This window comes from Trachurus trachurus, assembly GCF_905171665.1.
Source record: "Trachurus trachurus genome assembly, chromosome: 20".
NCBI lineage: Eukaryota > Metazoa > Chordata > Actinopteri > Carangiformes > Carangidae > Trachurus > Trachurus trachurus.
In genome coordinates, this window is record NC_139911.1 from 9,939,196 (window position 1) to 9,954,428 (window position 15,233).

General features: G+C 40.4%; 3 protein-coding genes across 3 annotated transcripts; all 3 read right to left on the reverse strand.

Moving 5' to 3' along the window:
• Nucleotides 1–597: 597 nt before the first annotated feature.
• c8g (complement component 8, gamma polypeptide) lies at nt 598–4,181 on the reverse strand. Its single transcript, XM_083995057.1, has 7 exons — nt 3,915–4,181; nt 2,810–2,955; nt 2,203–2,273; nt 2,014–2,121; nt 1,771–1,875; nt 1,504–1,539; nt 598–765 (listed from the first exon to the last, which is right to left on the reverse strand). Exons 1-7 carry the CDS (start codon nt 4,074–4,076, stop codon nt 746–748), a joined length of 648 nt encoding a protein of 215 aa, XP_083851183.1. The 5' UTR covers nt 4,077–4,181; the 3' UTR covers nt 598–745.
• Nucleotides 4,182–4,350: 169 nt separating this feature from the next.
• msrb2 (methionine sulfoxide reductase B2) lies at nt 4,351–6,925 on the reverse strand. The gene is made up of 5 exons (XM_083995862.1): nt 6,658–6,925; nt 6,123–6,220; nt 5,630–5,706; nt 5,257–5,404; nt 4,351–5,093 (listed from the first exon to the last, which is right to left on the reverse strand). The coding sequence occupies exons 1-5, from the start codon at nt 6,770–6,772 to the stop codon at nt 4,962–4,964; spliced, it is 570 nt and encodes a 189-aa protein (XP_083851988.1). The 5' UTR covers nt 6,773–6,925; the 3' UTR covers nt 4,351–4,961.
• Nucleotides 6,926–7,073: 148 nt separating this feature from the next.
• Nucleotides 7,074–13,765, reverse strand: armc3 (armadillo repeat containing 3). Its single transcript, XM_083995264.1, has 12 exons — nt 13,494–13,765; nt 13,097–13,291; nt 12,328–12,511; nt 12,071–12,223; nt 11,877–11,985; nt 11,196–11,445; nt 10,934–11,070; nt 10,318–10,486; nt 10,023–10,117; nt 8,256–8,423; nt 7,869–8,031; nt 7,074–7,647 (listed from the first exon to the last, which is right to left on the reverse strand). The coding sequence occupies exons 1-12, from the start codon at nt 13,755–13,757 to the stop codon at nt 7,441–7,443; spliced, it is 2,094 nt and encodes a 697-aa protein (XP_083851390.1). The 5' UTR covers nt 13,758–13,765; the 3' UTR covers nt 7,074–7,440.
• Nucleotides 13,766–15,233: the final 1,468 nt, after the last annotated feature.

The following is a 15,233-nucleotide window of genomic DNA, read 5'->3' on the forward strand; positions in this document are numbered from 1 at the left end:
TAATAGCTTCATAAAACGTTTGAAACATGAAGCGCTGAGGCGAGATACTGTATGTTTCATTTGTTTTGCTCAGTTTTATAACAACTGAGTGAACCTGAGATGATTTGATTGATTCCACATCCAGTGTTGCATAATCTGAGTTTTGTGGTAAATTATCATTTTCTGATACGTACACATAGTGCTGATTACCTGTAAATTTCCGCTTTACTTAAATATATTGATGGGTTTATCAATGCTGCCTTTGTTCAGAGGTGAGACAGGCAGTGCCTTGCAATCAGCTGGTTGTGTAACAAACACACACACACACACACACACACACACACATACATAGTCACAAACACACAAAGAGGTGCTGGGTGGAGCAAGGGGCAGGAGCACATTTGGTAACTTAGTTTTGTAACCAAACTCTCTCAACCCCTTTTGGGATTCACATCTGGGCTTCATTAGCTGCAGGCCAACCCCCTATCTGATCCCCACACACAACCCAGAGGCATGTGTATCACACACACACATACTGTGAATGGTAAATCTCACAATAAAAAGATGGAGTGTGTTCAACATGATAATGATAACTCGTTTCATTGTGGAAATTGTCCACAGCTCTGTTTTATATTTATTTGTAACTCTTATAACTTCACATCTCTGCCTGCTGATATCCACATCATTGAAAGACAGTGCACACAGATGAACTGTAGGGGAGAGAACTGCTGAATGCTGGATCTGTCCTCTGCACACGCCCGGCTCCTCAACATGTGGGGACACAGTCTGAAAGAAAGACAAAGACTGACAGGTTTGATTGCATAGACGCTGTGCTGATGTTTTCATCAGTCAGAGCCGGAGATTGGACAAAATGCTGCTGACAACGTTCAAAAAACTGATTGTTACACAAGCCGAGACCAAACACATGCACAGCCTGCAGGAGCAAACGTGAAAGTGTAGGGGAAGGTCAAAGCAGCAGGTCATTGGAGCTTCTCTCTCTCTCTCTCTCTGCATTCAACCTTTCTTATTCAATCCCAGTGCTGATATAAATGCTGATCTGATCGCAAATTCACATCTGCACACCAACACAGTTTTCTCTTACACAATATAAATAAAGTATAAATGATTTATGTTATATAATACACTGTAGGTTAAAGCATTCTGAAAAAGGTGGAAAAAGTCTCCACCACTAAAACCATTCAGCTTTTTGCAAACAACTTTTCCAGTCAAACACTGCGTGTGATCTCATGATATTTATGTAATGCAATTGAACCGAGCAAGAGAATACATGCTCCTTCACTTGGCCTGGAGCACACAGCAGAACTGCAGCTCCATAGCAGAGAGTTTCCACTGATCAGTTTACATTCAAACTGTAAACAAAACATTACAACTACTTCAATGCTTTTCTGACATTTCTATTGTGATTATGTTTTTTTCTTTCTTTCTAAACACAGTTCCTCCCCATACAGTACTTCAATGTTTTTCTTTCACATTTTATTAAAAATCACATTTACTGTAACTCACTAATGATGTGATCCTCATCCACATGGCCACAGTGACCTAGATAGAACAAAAAGATTATTGTTATTTAAAGAAATCCTTTACATTTGGGATTTTCTTTGTGTTGTATCAGTGTTATTCAATATTTCCTGATCTTTTAAAATTATTTTTGAAAAGTAGCACAGCATATTCCTTTCAAAGATGGATGCTGTGTTTTGAGGCTTATTAGCCAAATATTGTTCCTTTGTCATTTTTTGTTGTGTTGTGTTTTACAGGTGAACATTCACATACTGTATGTGGGGAAGGGGAAGAGATATGCCAGTCCCAAACCCCGTTCTTCAGCGAGCTCCTCAAACTTGGTCAAGACTGGCTCCGACAGATTGTCCACAGACCTGCCTGCATTACAAAGCACAAGAATCAGAGGTATTGATATAACAAATGCTATTTTTAACACAGAGAAAACACAGACAACCCACAAAGACCATCTGGCTTTATGAACTACGATACCCAACATGACGTGAGTGAGGGCCTCACCAAAGAGTTTCAGGGTTGTCTGGCCGAGCTTCTGATAAACCATGATTGCATATGAGTTATAGTCTGCATACACAATCGTAATGTCAGTGTCCAGGACTTGACGAGCTCCTGTTGAAAACAACAGACAGCATGGTGAGACAGAGTGGACTGCTAACATGGTTAATAAAGCCATGAAATAGAAAGACTGACCTCTAAGTTTTAGTAGGTCTGTAGTCTGGGTGAGATGATAGTTCTCGTGTATCTCCCAACACTGGTGACTACTGAGAAGACAAAAGACAGGAAGAGACATTGTGTGTGTGGCTCACAGTTTTGTATTATCTAGCAGGGTGAACTTCAGTAGGCTGTTATGTCCCTGGTTTCAGTCACTAACATCCTGTGTCTGTTTCAGGTATTTGATTGTGCAAAGTCTCTAGCTGCATGATAAAGAGAACAAAAAACAAAAAACAAAAAATAAAAATGTTCCCTTTGCTTTGGCCAAAAAGAGTTCATAACTGGCACATCAAAGCAGACTGCCCCACAAAAATATTTTTCCCATTTCATTTTTGGATTGCACTTCCAGTCCTTCTCTTTCTGCAAGAGCCAGGTCAAGCTGACCTGAGGGAAAGCTGACAGACTTAACTGTTCTGGGTCCTTCTTCCTGTTTTTGGTTACACAAATAAAATCAAGCACATGTTTGAGAAAGAAGTCAGTGAGAATTAGTGACAAGCAGAGAGACATGTGGCCTATTTGCTCCCTCTGCTGGCACATTGAGGTACTGAAAACTCACCGCATGCACAGCATGTGCCTTGGGACTTACTGTCGTGTTTTGGTGGTGATAAACAGGACTGGTTCAGCGGCGTTGGGTCGTGTGATGTTCAAGGTTGTAGGTTGTGTGTTACTTCCTTGATTTATCAGGTACTTGCATTTGGAGGCAGTGTTCAGCAGGTACCATATTCCTGTCATCTAACACATGGATAGAGAAAGACACAGGTGTTCTCATTTCGCTTAGGCTTTGGAATAGAATTTGCAAACAGAGAGTAACCTACCTGTGCCCCTCTCCCATTAAAGCATAATATGTTTTATTTTGAGATGTTTTGACCTTATTGTTTCTGATCCACCCTACATTAGCAGGATTTCACCAGGAATATTCAAGGTAATACATGAAACCTTGTCTGACCCCCTAACCCTATGTTTAAATGTCTTGTTCTTGCTCAATTTCCATTACCCTGAAAATCCCCCTTTTATTGCCTAAAACACATACTGATACAATTACACCACCATGTCCAGTCCACTTTGCCAGCCCCAGCACTAATCCATGACCAAACTGATTCATGTGTTTATATGTTTGATTCTGTGGGAAAATATGTTAATTTACCAAAACATTTCTCTTTTTAACCTGGGGACATGGACTGTGTCTTTTTACTTTTAATGACCTGTTAACCGAAGACAAAAACCTGCTGAATCAGCCGTTGTATGGAAGGTGGCAAATATTGTTGTTGTTTCATTAAGTTTGCTTGCCTCATGTTCCAATCTCAATATTCAGTTGTGCCATTATTGTACAAACAAGTGAGAAACCAAATCAAACTGTCAGTGTGCAAAGGTCAGGTAACAGCGCAGTGACCTCTTCACTGTGATGCTCTCAGGCTGCAGCTGCAATCCACTGCCTGGAAGCAGCCCTCCCCTCCCCTAATTAACCCAACAGCTCAAGACCTTTTCTCTTTCTACTGCAGCTGCTGTAAATCATTTTTCCAGCCTTGTTACAGTTCATTTTGAATAGGGGTTTAAATGTGTTATCTTCCTATCAAACACAGCCTAAGAAATGTGTAAATAATAATACAAACAGCACTTAACACACAGACATGGAAAAAAAATTATGGAATACTACACAGTCAAACACACATACTCCCTCATCCTTTTCTTACCCGTTGTAAGTCTACGTCCAGTCCTGGTGTGGTCGTAGTTGTAGGCTTGGCTGTTGGCACTACAGGTTTTTTTATTCTCGGTCGACTCCTAGCCCCCTTTACAGCCTCAAACACACACATCAGCACCATCACTGTCAACATGCAGCGCCAAATGCCAGCCATCCTTGCTCTAATGACACCACACACAAGAGTAAGACTTCTGTGGTGGCTTCTGTTTTTCAGCAGAAATGCATTAACAGGCAGAAATCAAGGGACTCACAATGTGAACCACAGGATGGGCTGTGATGTTAAATATTAACTTGGTTTCCGGGCAGAGATTAGGTCATACTGCAGTGTTGCAGCGTGGGCATCTGAACTACAGAGGGCAGCGTTCAATTCTCACTTTGTACTGACTTGTAATTCAGAACAATGCAGAGCAATAAAACAAAACCACAGATTCTGAGAATAAAGAAAATGTGTATTTATTGACAAATTGACGGTCAATTCTGTTCAATTATTTACACAGACCATTTTGATTTGTTCGTGTGGCATCAGACTGTGGTTTTACCAAGGGTCAGTGTATTCAGATACGAAGACATTAAAAACAATTAATTCTGGGGTTTTAAGCAAGTCCCACACTAGTGTTTCAAGTGGCTCTTCCAAAGATCATTCAGTCAACAAAAATGTCTTCTCAATAAAATCTCAAAACAATATATAAAAAAAGGTGATACAATGATTAGGGTATGACTTTGGGGTAGGGTAGGTTTTTAATTAGGTATCAAGGTAAAATTGTGTTTGAATCATGTAATACATTAAATGAGCAGCAGGTTTGTTTTATTCCCTTCAGTGTGTTTAACCAAAGAACAAAAGTTTTTTTTTCAGTTTAATAAACTCCAGGAAGTTCATTTACTCCCAAATTCAAACATTAAAGCACTCTCATCTCCAGACCTATATTTGTTAAAACCATGGAATGAATAGGCTGACTCTTAACCTTCATTTTTCCTCCTTAATGATTCAACCTACAGGGAACTGTGTTTGCAGTGGTTTAGGGCAAGTTCATATGGTTCATCATTTTTCCTCAGGCTCCTCAGGTTTGTTGTCTCCTCTGGGTTTAAAGGTGAGGGCCAGACTGTTGATGCAGAAGCGCTGACCTGTCGGGTCTGGTCCATCATCAAACACATGTCCCAGATGGGAATCACACTGCAAAACACACACACAGAAGTTATAAACCAACCAAAAAATGCACCAAACAACGTATCTTAAGACGATTCTGAATGAAATTAATGAAAAATATGAATGGGATGCACTACTCTGAGAGTAAGAAAAACTGAACTCTGGCTTCATAGCTCAGGACACAACTCACATTTTTACAAAGGACCTCTGTCCCAGCACTACCCAGGCTGTTGTCAGGGCGACGAATGATGGAGGCGTGACTTTCATCCCGCTCCCATGTCCCATGAGCCTCTTTGAATGCCGGCCAGCCTGTCCCGGAGTCATACTTAGCCTCTGAGCTGTCAACACGGGAAGAAACATTTTCTCAATGAGCATTTATTAACATCTAAAAAGTGGATGAGGCAAGTCTCCATTAAACACTGTGGCAGAAATTGTAGTATATTCTGTAGCAGATTATAATTTGGCTTTTTAAACAAATATTCCCATCTACAAAGGAATGAAATATAGAAATAAGTAGGCTATATGAAATGTCTTGTTTGATGCTTCTGAGCTCAGTCTGTTACCTGAAGAGTGGAGCTTCACAGCAGACACAGTGGTACATCCCCTTTTCGTAATGGTTGAGGTAGAGCCCACTAAAAGGCTGAGGCAGAGGAGTCATCATGATATTAGTATTGTGTTCTTAAGATCATGGTCATAAATACATATTTATACATATACAATACGTATTTGTCCTTTTTTTTCCTTTTCTTCTTTTGCGTGTTCATGTATACATGTATATGTAGAATCACGTTGTGCATTTAGCGGCTGTTGAGTTCACAATGTACTAAAGTCTTGCAGCTGGGCTGGTTAAATCTGTCTCAGGTCAACAAAACAGTGATGATCAAAGTCCACCCTGAGCTGTGCTGGTGTTTATGAGCCATGTGTGTCAGTCTGGTAGAGTAAGATAATGCTGGTTTGACAAAAAAAATCCCTGTGCTGATGTGCATGATTGCATTTGCATGTATTTATCCAGAAAATAGCGTTGTATGATTTCCTAAGTTCACATGAGAAACTTACCTCCTCTGTCCCTTTCTCTCTGGTGACTACATACTGTTCTGGTGTGAGTTTCTTTTGCCAGTCTGTGGTCTTGTCATATCTGGTGAGAGACTGCAGGCCTGGAGAGAGCACAGGTTACACAGAAGGGGGTCACGTAATGTCTGGCAACATGTGCATCTAATATAATATAATATAATATATGTAATCACAGGTTTTTGTGCATACATTATATCAAAACATACAAAAAATATTTTTCATAACCTTGACTTCTAAAGTAAATATAGCATTCCTCATTCAGTTGAGGGAGAAAAAGACGCCATGGTGAACAACCGCCCTCGCACAAACAACAACCTGTTGTCTCTGTGTTATTACCGGTACATAAATTGCTTTAGTGGCAGATTTCTAACTCTGAAATGTCCCAATATAATCAAACATCCACGAGAGACGTAGCCTAGGCTACAGCACGAGGCACCTGCAGGGATCAACATCTGAAAGTTTGGATCAAAAAAAAAAAAAAAAAAGTTCCAAATAAGGAAAGCAAACGCGCCCCCAGTACCTTGAGATGTGCAAACAGGACGGATAAATACCGGGATCCTCCTCGGTGACACCACGGATCTGGCTGTTACATGTTTAGAGACTGCAACGAAGAGACGAGCGGCGAATCGGGACATGTTTGCTGCTGCTGTGTCAGTGTCTGGTCTGTGTGATGGACTCGGTGTGGTCTCAGTCAAGAGAAGGGCTCACTGAAGACAAGTGCACTCGCTGCGTCTGAGCGAGTTCCCGCCGGTCCGCCCTCGGCTGATCCAGGCAGTTAGCTGGGTGACCCGGTCAAAAATCACACTGAAGCTAAATAGGTCAGAGTCGATTGTGGTTGTCGGCTTTTTATTGCAGTGAACAAAGTGTAAGGTGTGTGTCGAATTAGGGCAACCAGGATGTTGGTAAATATGAGGAGACCTCTATCAGAAAGAAAAAGAAAAAACTCGGGCAAATACAAGATGATTTTTTTTATTACTATTTGATGTTGTATGACATTAACATGTAATATATATCCTGCTAACTAAATGATCTTAGAACTGACTGATCCAAGAATAGACTTTGTGAACTCAGTTGAGGCTGAAACAACAGGTAGAGACCACCAGCTGATCAACTCTACCTTGCTTTAGTTTGACCCTATTGAGCCATTTTTTGACCTGTAGCCTAGTTACAACACTGAGGATCATCAGTGGAAAAAACCAAGAGTGTGTTTTTAGAGAAGCCGCATTGTCACAGCATTTTTGTTTATGGCTTGTGCATGCACCAAAATAATCAGCTGATTTAAATAACTGTTTGGTTTAAAGGTCTAGATAGTCTGATACTGAGCAGCAGCAGGGTTATTAATTGGCAGTAGACTTCCAGGCTGGTGCATAAGGTCTACTATGAAGTGGCTGGGCTGTGAGCAGCGCCCACTGCTGGCAGGACTTTTACTGAAGACGAGTACCTCATTCCAAGCCCGATCGTACTCGCCCCTGACAAGTGTGCTGCTCACTCCAATGCTATCAGCCAGGCACTGAAAAATGAAAGAGAGGAGATTGTTGGGGGTATGGTCATCTAGAGACATGAGAAAAACTGAGAAGGAAAACAGAGCAGGGGAAGTAATGTGTGATGTGGATGATAGGGAACATTTTAAGTTTAAAAGATTTCAAAGACGTAATGACAAAAGGCAGGATGTACAAAATTCAAGTGAGAGGAAGTTCTGATTATGCTGTGTGGCAGGTAGGTCAGTGTTACCTTGAAAAGAAGTGCCCTGTGGCAGTAGATTCCCTTGCGGATCAAACCAATGGGAAGCAAATTGGATTGAAGCTGGAACTTGAGCTCGCTGAGGTGCAGCACCCATGAGAATTCGTGCAACTTCTCCATCTCCACTGCTCCGCCCATGGCCTCACTCACCAGCCTGACAGCGAAAATCCATGCAAGCAGAACCAGTTACGATGCAGAAAGCCTCAACATTTATGAAGTGTTTGTTTTGTATCCTGAGATCTCAGTGTATTGTGTCAGATTCTTGAGATTTAATAACAACTGTATTTAACATTGGCTATTTAATATGTAAATTTGTTTTTTCTATTCACAGTTACATCTCTGCACTTTGGTTATATCCTGCCTGCATGAATCCATCACCTGGCCAAGGCTGCATACTGCTCTCGTTCGTCACTCATTTTCAGGATGGATTTTTTGGCTTCTTTAACCAGAAACTGCAGCGCTGCATCCTCCATCATCCTCCATGGTTGACTTGTAGAAGACTCAGGCTGGTTCTCATCTTTCTGTTTGTCACCATCTTTCTTCTTCCTGTAGAGTGAGAGACAGTACATTCAGTCAGTTTTCTCTGTATAACATTTTTTTTTTTTTTATCATTATACGTACTAAGTTTTGTGTAGTTTTTATGCACATTTACATGTTTTATATACTTTGTTTTCTCATACATATCTGAATAGCTTTAATAGTATAATATTCATCTCAGAAAATTGGTCTTACTTGCTGCCCGTTTCTGGTTCCAGTGGGTTACTCTGCCTGTCATCTGGTATATCTTCTGTCTCTCTGCCACAGGACAAGAAAAAATATTTATATACTTGAACTGAATGTTATTGGATTTGGTTCTTTTAAATTCAAAAAGAGGGCAAGTTCTGAGCAACTTAAACACACAATGGTTCAATATTAGTATTACATGGTCTCCTAACTGATCACAGCAAAGTCCAGTTTGTACTGATACTGTATTTTCTTGAGACAAGAGTGTGTGTTTGAGTGTATTGTTAACAGCTGTATGCTAACACAAGCATTTCTTCAATTTGATGATATATCCAAACTCAGTATTCAGCTCATACTTCACATTAAAATTAATTAATAATAGGATCTGCAGTAAGGATTTCAAGTTGCTTTTTAAATATGATGATGAAACTGCAAAACTCCTGGAGCTGGCTCATCATCATATCTTACCAGTCTACCACATTCTTAGGTCTTTGACTTGCCCTGTAGACAATTGGGAGCAAAAGCTAAGAGACATGACACTTACTCAGGAGATAAAAGAGGATAACTAGAATTCTTAAATGAATGCTTGCTTTGAGAAACTGAATTTATCTTGTTCTAAGCCCAATGATGAGCCCATGGGTAGATTACATAACACCCTGCTTAAGAATGCCTGACATGTTGCATGTGTATGCTTGATGAAGCGGGGGCATGGTGGAAATGAGGTGGATCTGAGGTGCCGTAAGGGGGCACTCCTTTCTTTGGCAGTGTTAATTCATCAAAATGCTGAAAGTGTTACCGTATGCGTGCATGCAGTCTTTAACATATGGAGTTGTAGAAGTTTTTTTTGTGTGTGTGTGTTTTTCAGTCCACATGGATGGCATTACGTAAGCATCTTGAGTTGCATCTTCATGGGCGTGCATGTGCACGCATGTGAACTTGTGTACGTTTGTGGTTGTGTGTGTGTGTGTACGTTAAGAAGTCCATTCATCTAAATACAAAGGCTCTTTGATTCTGCATGTGTTGCCATCTTTTAAAAAAATTGGATCATTTACCCTGTGAGGCCACACTTAATGGGATACAATGAGGGCAACAGGGGAGAGGGAGAAAAAGGAGAGAGAGAGAAAGGAAGAATAAGTGAAGCATTGGATTGGAGCAGACAAGGGGAGGGTGATCCACAGCCACTATAAATTGAATAACAAACTACATGGTAGGGCTGGTAGTGTAGAAACGTAATGGTGCACTTCTATTTGTTGGCTCTGGTTAATGTCCCACTTAATTTAATTTAAGGTGTTGACATACTATAAACTGTAATAATAGCTTTACTTAAAAATAGCTCACTGAAATTTAAAATCAAGTGGAGGGTTATGTATGTAATTTAAGGACAGTATTTCCAATCAGTGTGGTGCGATATTGGACTCGTACTCTGCCGTTGTGTTGACAACAATGATGGGTCGGTGCTTGTTGACTGGCTGCATAGACAGTTCCTCTAGAGTCAGAACCCTCTGACCAGCAGGAACCTTAAAGGGAGAGAGAAAAAATGTTATAATGTGAACTAGTGAGCCTTATAGACTTACTATCAAAATACTTGAATTTCATCTGTTCTTTTTATAGGGCGAGCAGAGTTGTAACTCCAGTAGCGGTTGTAATTCCTGTTCATTCATCTTTAACCTCATTCTTTGAATTGATTTCTGTAGCACATAAATTATAGTACACAAACCTTCCCGGCATCGTAGAAGCCATTACTAATGATGTCAGTGGAAGCCAGTTGACCTGTCAGGCTGTATTTCACAGGCAAGTTGTGGTTGAGCAGGCTGATCATGGCCATCTTGCTGAAACTGCTCCTACGATTCACTGACTGGTTGATTTCCTGGAGTATTTCAAGGGCCCTGAGAAACACACAAACACAAAAAGCACACACAGATATTTATAATTTTATAATTTATAATACATATAAAATGTATATATAAGCACACAAAAACAAATCAACAAAATGACCCATACCACAAACCCACACATAACGCTGTCCTATACTGCCATCTGCTGACTACTTAAGAGACTACTCCAACACTACACTACTACTGTGTTTTTTCATTGCTGAATTGTAGTCAAAGATCAGTAGTTTGTATCGGAAACATTAGGTTCTGGAAGTGCAACAAGTATGACATAAGAAATGTTCTTTCAAATACTGTAGTATGGTTGAAGGCAGGGACTTCAGCACCCAAGTTCAAGTAAAAGTTTGACCGAACATTTCTACTTATATTGGAGTAATATTTGACCAGAATACTGGAAAATTGTCTCTGATTGAACTGGACAGTGGACTTCCAGTGTCTTACCCAAGTTTACACATCTCCATAGTGGTGGGCACATCACTGGCACAGACAGTAATGGCCAAGCATGCACTGTCCAATACATCCTTGTGATAGGATTGCAGCAAATTGACCAATGGGTGAAAGCCTCCAGCACTCTGAAGCTATGGGGGACAAAGGGTGAAATATGTTACGTTAGTTATAATGAACATTTGCTTGATTTATACATGTTTTGTTTTGGATTAAGGATTAAAAAAAATGCAGCAATTAGACACATACAAACACCAACCTCTGCCCTTGCCTCTGTGTCACAAGCCAGCACTGCCAAACACTGTGTGGTGTGGACTAAGAGCTTTGTATCTGTGGACTTCAAGGGCTCCACCAGAGCTTGCATGGCTCCATGTGACAAGATGCTGCAGCGGATATCTTCCTGTCCTGCCATGTTGCCAAGTGCGGCAGCAGCACTGGCTACCGTCCTGGAACAGCTTCCACAGAGCTGCTGGACAAGCATCTCATGGCCTCCTGCCTCATACACTGCACTGGAAGACACCGTAGAGACAGTAATATTGAATTATTTTGTCATATTTAGTGCAGTTATGATTTGTTTAGAGAATAAAAATGTGGAAGAGAGAAGGGGAGATCAGAGAGGTAAAGAGATAGTCTGTGAAAGAGAACAATGAGGAGACAAAGCATCAAATCATCTGTGAAATAGTGTAGAGGAGGGCACAGCGCTCAACTTCAAAGTGTTACTTCCTTCAAAGCCTCAGTTTTAGAGATTACAAATTTGGAAACAAGCTGCAATGTTAATATTTTATAGAATGCATCCTCTGAAGCACTGCAGATTTTACGATTGTTTCTTTTTAACTTCTTGTAGCGATGACATTAACATTATCTAACTGGACAAAAAACACCAGTTTAATTCCAAGATAGTGGTGAATACATAAATACACTCAACTCATCTGTCACTCACAATGCATTGAGGTGGTTGGTATGTGTGAGGTTAGAGAGAGCCTGGGTTGCTGCCTCTCTCAGCTGCACACTCTCACTGCTCAGCCCCTGTACCACTGCAGGGATACCACCTGAAACACACAGAAATCCAATGCATTCACACATCACTGTAGTCGGTGTGTTGTTGATATGGTGTTTACGTAAATGTCTATGTACCCAGCTCTCTGAGGCGTTCTTTACTGGCCAGGTGGAAACTCATCGTAGCCACAGCTTGGCAGGTAGATGTTTTCACACGAGTGTCTGCCACAGACAGAAGCTCGACCAGAACCTTCTCCACGTCAAGCTCATGGAGCAGTTTGCGATTTTCAGCTAAACATACACAAAGTAAGTGTTACCAAAAAAACGTATGCATTTCAAACATATTGTTAAAAGGATAAAAGACATTTATCATCTCTTGTCTCACTCTAACTTACAGCTCTGAGCAACCATGGTGATGCATTTCATAGCACTGGACTGGATCTCAGGTATGCTGGGGGTGACTAAAAAATCCATCAACCTTGTCAGTCGTCCATCCTTATGGATCAGCTGTAGACTCTCACTGTCACTCAAACAGTTGGACAATACATGCAAGGCCTTAGCATGAAGGTCACTGCACTCCTGTAAGTTTTAAAGAATATAGAGACAGAAAAAGTTCTGTTGAGATCAAATGCTAATTTAAAGGGAACTATTTTCAGCTCACTGTGCAAACATGAAATGCATACATAAGCAAGACTGGGGAAAACAGTATTTTTTACACCAAGCCACAATATTGCAACAGATGATCGGTTTAAATGTTGTGGTTGATCAGTGTAGTTCCTCTGTAATGTGATTTATAACAGTCATTTCAGTTATTTTCCACTGCTTCATGACTAGGTAAAGAAAATCAGTTCTGTCACAATAGAGAAGCATAAGGTGACAACTTGTCAGCCACCCATCATTGCAGAAAAACAAAACAAAAATGCAGAAGAGAAACCAAAGGCATAGAACAGCTGTGTTTAATTTAGGTTTGAAAGTGACTTTAGCTGGTGTTGAGGTCATCAGAAAGTTGATTTCATTTGTGTGCAGCATTGTAGTTAAAACTGTAACTTTTTGGCAGCTATTGTGAGTGATTAGACCACACATTGTTCTTGTTCATACTAAGGGGGCAGGATAAAGACATACACATTCCTGCAAAAGCATGTTCTCTCTAACTTGCACACCTACCGTGTTATTAAGGATATCCATAAGCTTCTCAAATCCCTGGTCCTCCCTAAAGGTGTTGCATGTGTTTTTATCTGTAGTAACATCCTGCAGTGTATCTAAAGCCAAATGCTGAATGACAGGGAAGTCTGATTTCAACAGTTCCAGAAGTGGAGGGATCACGCCCAACTCATGAACTGCCAGACGACATCGGTAGTCCTTCACACCCAGTGCAACAGGGAATACAAGATCATGATGAGAATTTTGAAACAATTTGAAGATCAAAAAAATCCAAGATTATATCTTATAAAACAATGACACATTTAATTGCTTTTGTGGCACTAACTTATTTTTGTAAGAAATGAAAAGCCCTAGAATCATATCCTTATAACCTTCGTAAAGACTGATGATTTTGAGTAACCTGAATTAGGTTGAAGATGATCTCTAGGGAGTTCTTCTGAACATCTGGGTCTGGACTGGATAGAAGCTGAATTAGAGGTGGCAAGCCCTTGTTGTCAAAGATCTGGACCTTACAAACATAATCCTGTGACAGAGGGACCAGGCACAGTGTAGCAAACTCATGGACAACTGTATCATCTTGAATGGAGGAGAAAATATGAGAAACATAAAGGGTTAAAAACAGAGAGATATAAATGCAGAAGTAGGCAATGATTGTTTGTAACATATCTTTCAAGTGTGCCTTGTTACTATTTAATAAATCTATACTTTATAGTCTATTCACCTCAGAATCAAAAATGACTGACCTTCGTGTGACAGTTTGTCTAAAATCAAAGGAATGACATTCATTTTTTTCAGAGCTTTCTTCACTGCACCTTTCAATGACAACAAGAGACAAAGTTAACCATTTAGTTACTCAGTGAGTCAACCAGTCCAGTCAGCCAGTTTCATAAGTCAACAAAGCTATCAAAACTGAAGCCATGCAGTCAATAAATCATTCAGCTGAGTCAATTGACTATCAGGAAATCCTCATTTCGCTTAGCCACTAGTTACATACGTTGCATTTTAAACCATCAAATCCCTTAAGGGGGCAAGTTCTCATTGATAATATGTGTTGTCTGACACACCATTGATGGCCATGACGCCCAGGGCCACGGTGGCTATGCGTCTGATCAGCTTGTTGTTGTGAGTGATGAGCTGGCACAGAGGCTGCAATGCCCCAAGTTCCAGCAAAGAAACCTTGTTCTCATCTCCTAGCAACAGGGGGAGACAGTGAACAGAAAACTTCAACTTGAGTGTCTGCATGGATTTATTAATAGCAATGATGTGAGTTACTGTAGCTTTTAAGAAAGAAGCAGAAGTTAAGTTAAGCTGAAATAGGACAATATTCAAAATATTAATATTTATCAATTATCAATTTGTATATTAGATGTAATATGTTGCTTTTGATATATATCAGTATTAATATTTTTCTGGGGGTAGAATTAAAAACATACCAGAGGATGGGATCAGATAAGTGGTAAGCCACAATTACAATTTGTGCTTTTCAGCAGTAGGATTGATTGTAAATAAAACATCTAGTATGTGTGAGTGTGTACTGTAAGGGCTGGCAGTGAGGACCTGCTAACTGTACCTTTCTCTGCAAATATGTGAATTGCTTCACAGGCTTTCAGCAGGATGTCCTCCTCTGGTGAACTCAGCAGCAGGACTACTGTTGCTGGAGTTTTGCCCTCAAAAGGCAGTGCTTCAAACTGAAATGAGAGAGAGATGTAGGCCTAAATGCTAGAGGCTTTTCCCTGAGATGCACGGTACATACTTTCAAGGTGTGCGTCTGTTTTATTGGACATAATATTGTGTATCTGCAAGCAACACGTTAGCTGGGCTTTAACAAAGAGCATAGAAGACAAGACTTTCATCTCATAATGTCTCACCGTTTCCTTGCATGGAGTTTCGCTCTCTTTCTTCACTTTCTTGCTCATTGTGTGGTCCTAGAGGGAGAGACTGAATTATAACTTAATGTGTCTAGTTTTTCATGATTGCAGCAAATTGGTAACTACAGTATGAATGCAGTCACGACCTGTATTAGCAACTTCAACAACAAAGCTAACCACAGGGCTGTAGCATGCTGCTCAGCCTGGTTTGGCTATAGCAACAGTGTTCACAAATGACGCTAACAAAACAAACAGACAAACAGGCGTTGTAG

Excerpts from the sequence above, each read along its gene's own strand:
- c8g (XM_083995057.1), bottom strand. The coding sequence starts at position 4,076 with ATGGCTGGCATTTGGCGCTGCATGTTGACAGTGATGGTGCTGATGTGT. Across the intron at positions 2,956-3,914 it reads TGGACGTAGACTTACAACGG|ATGACAGGAATATGGTACCT; the intron begins GTAAGAAAAGGA and ends TCCATGTGTTAG. Across the intron at positions 1,540-1,770 it reads CTTCCCCTTCCCCACATACA|GTCACTGTGGCCATGTGGAT; the intron begins GTATGTGAATGT and ends TGTTCTATCTAG.
- armc3 (XM_083995264.1), bottom strand. The coding sequence starts at position 13,757 with ATGTTACAAACAATCATTGCCTACTTCTGCATTTATATCTCTCTGTTT. Across the intron at positions 11,071-11,195 it reads ACACAGAGGCAAGGGCAGAG|CTTCAGAGTGCTGGAGGCTT; the intron begins GTTGGTGTTTGT and ends TGTCCCCCATAG. Across the intron at positions 10,487-10,933 it reads ATGGAGATGTGTAAACTTGG|GGCCCTTGAAATACTCCAGG; the intron begins GTAAGACACTGG and ends TGTGTTTCTCAG.
- msrb2 (XM_083995862.1), bottom strand. The coding sequence starts at position 6,772 with ATGTCCCGATTCGCCGCTCGTCTCTTCGTTGCAGTCTCTAAACATGTA. Across the intron at positions 6,221-6,657 it reads TCCTGTTTGCACATCTCAAG|GCCTGCAGTCTCTCACCAGA; the intron begins GTACTGGGGGCG and ends TGCTCTCTCCAG. Across the intron at positions 5,707-6,122 it reads GAGAGAAAGGGACAGAGGAG|CCTTTTAGTGGGCTCTACCT; the intron begins GTAAGTTTCTCA and ends CCTCTGCCTCAG.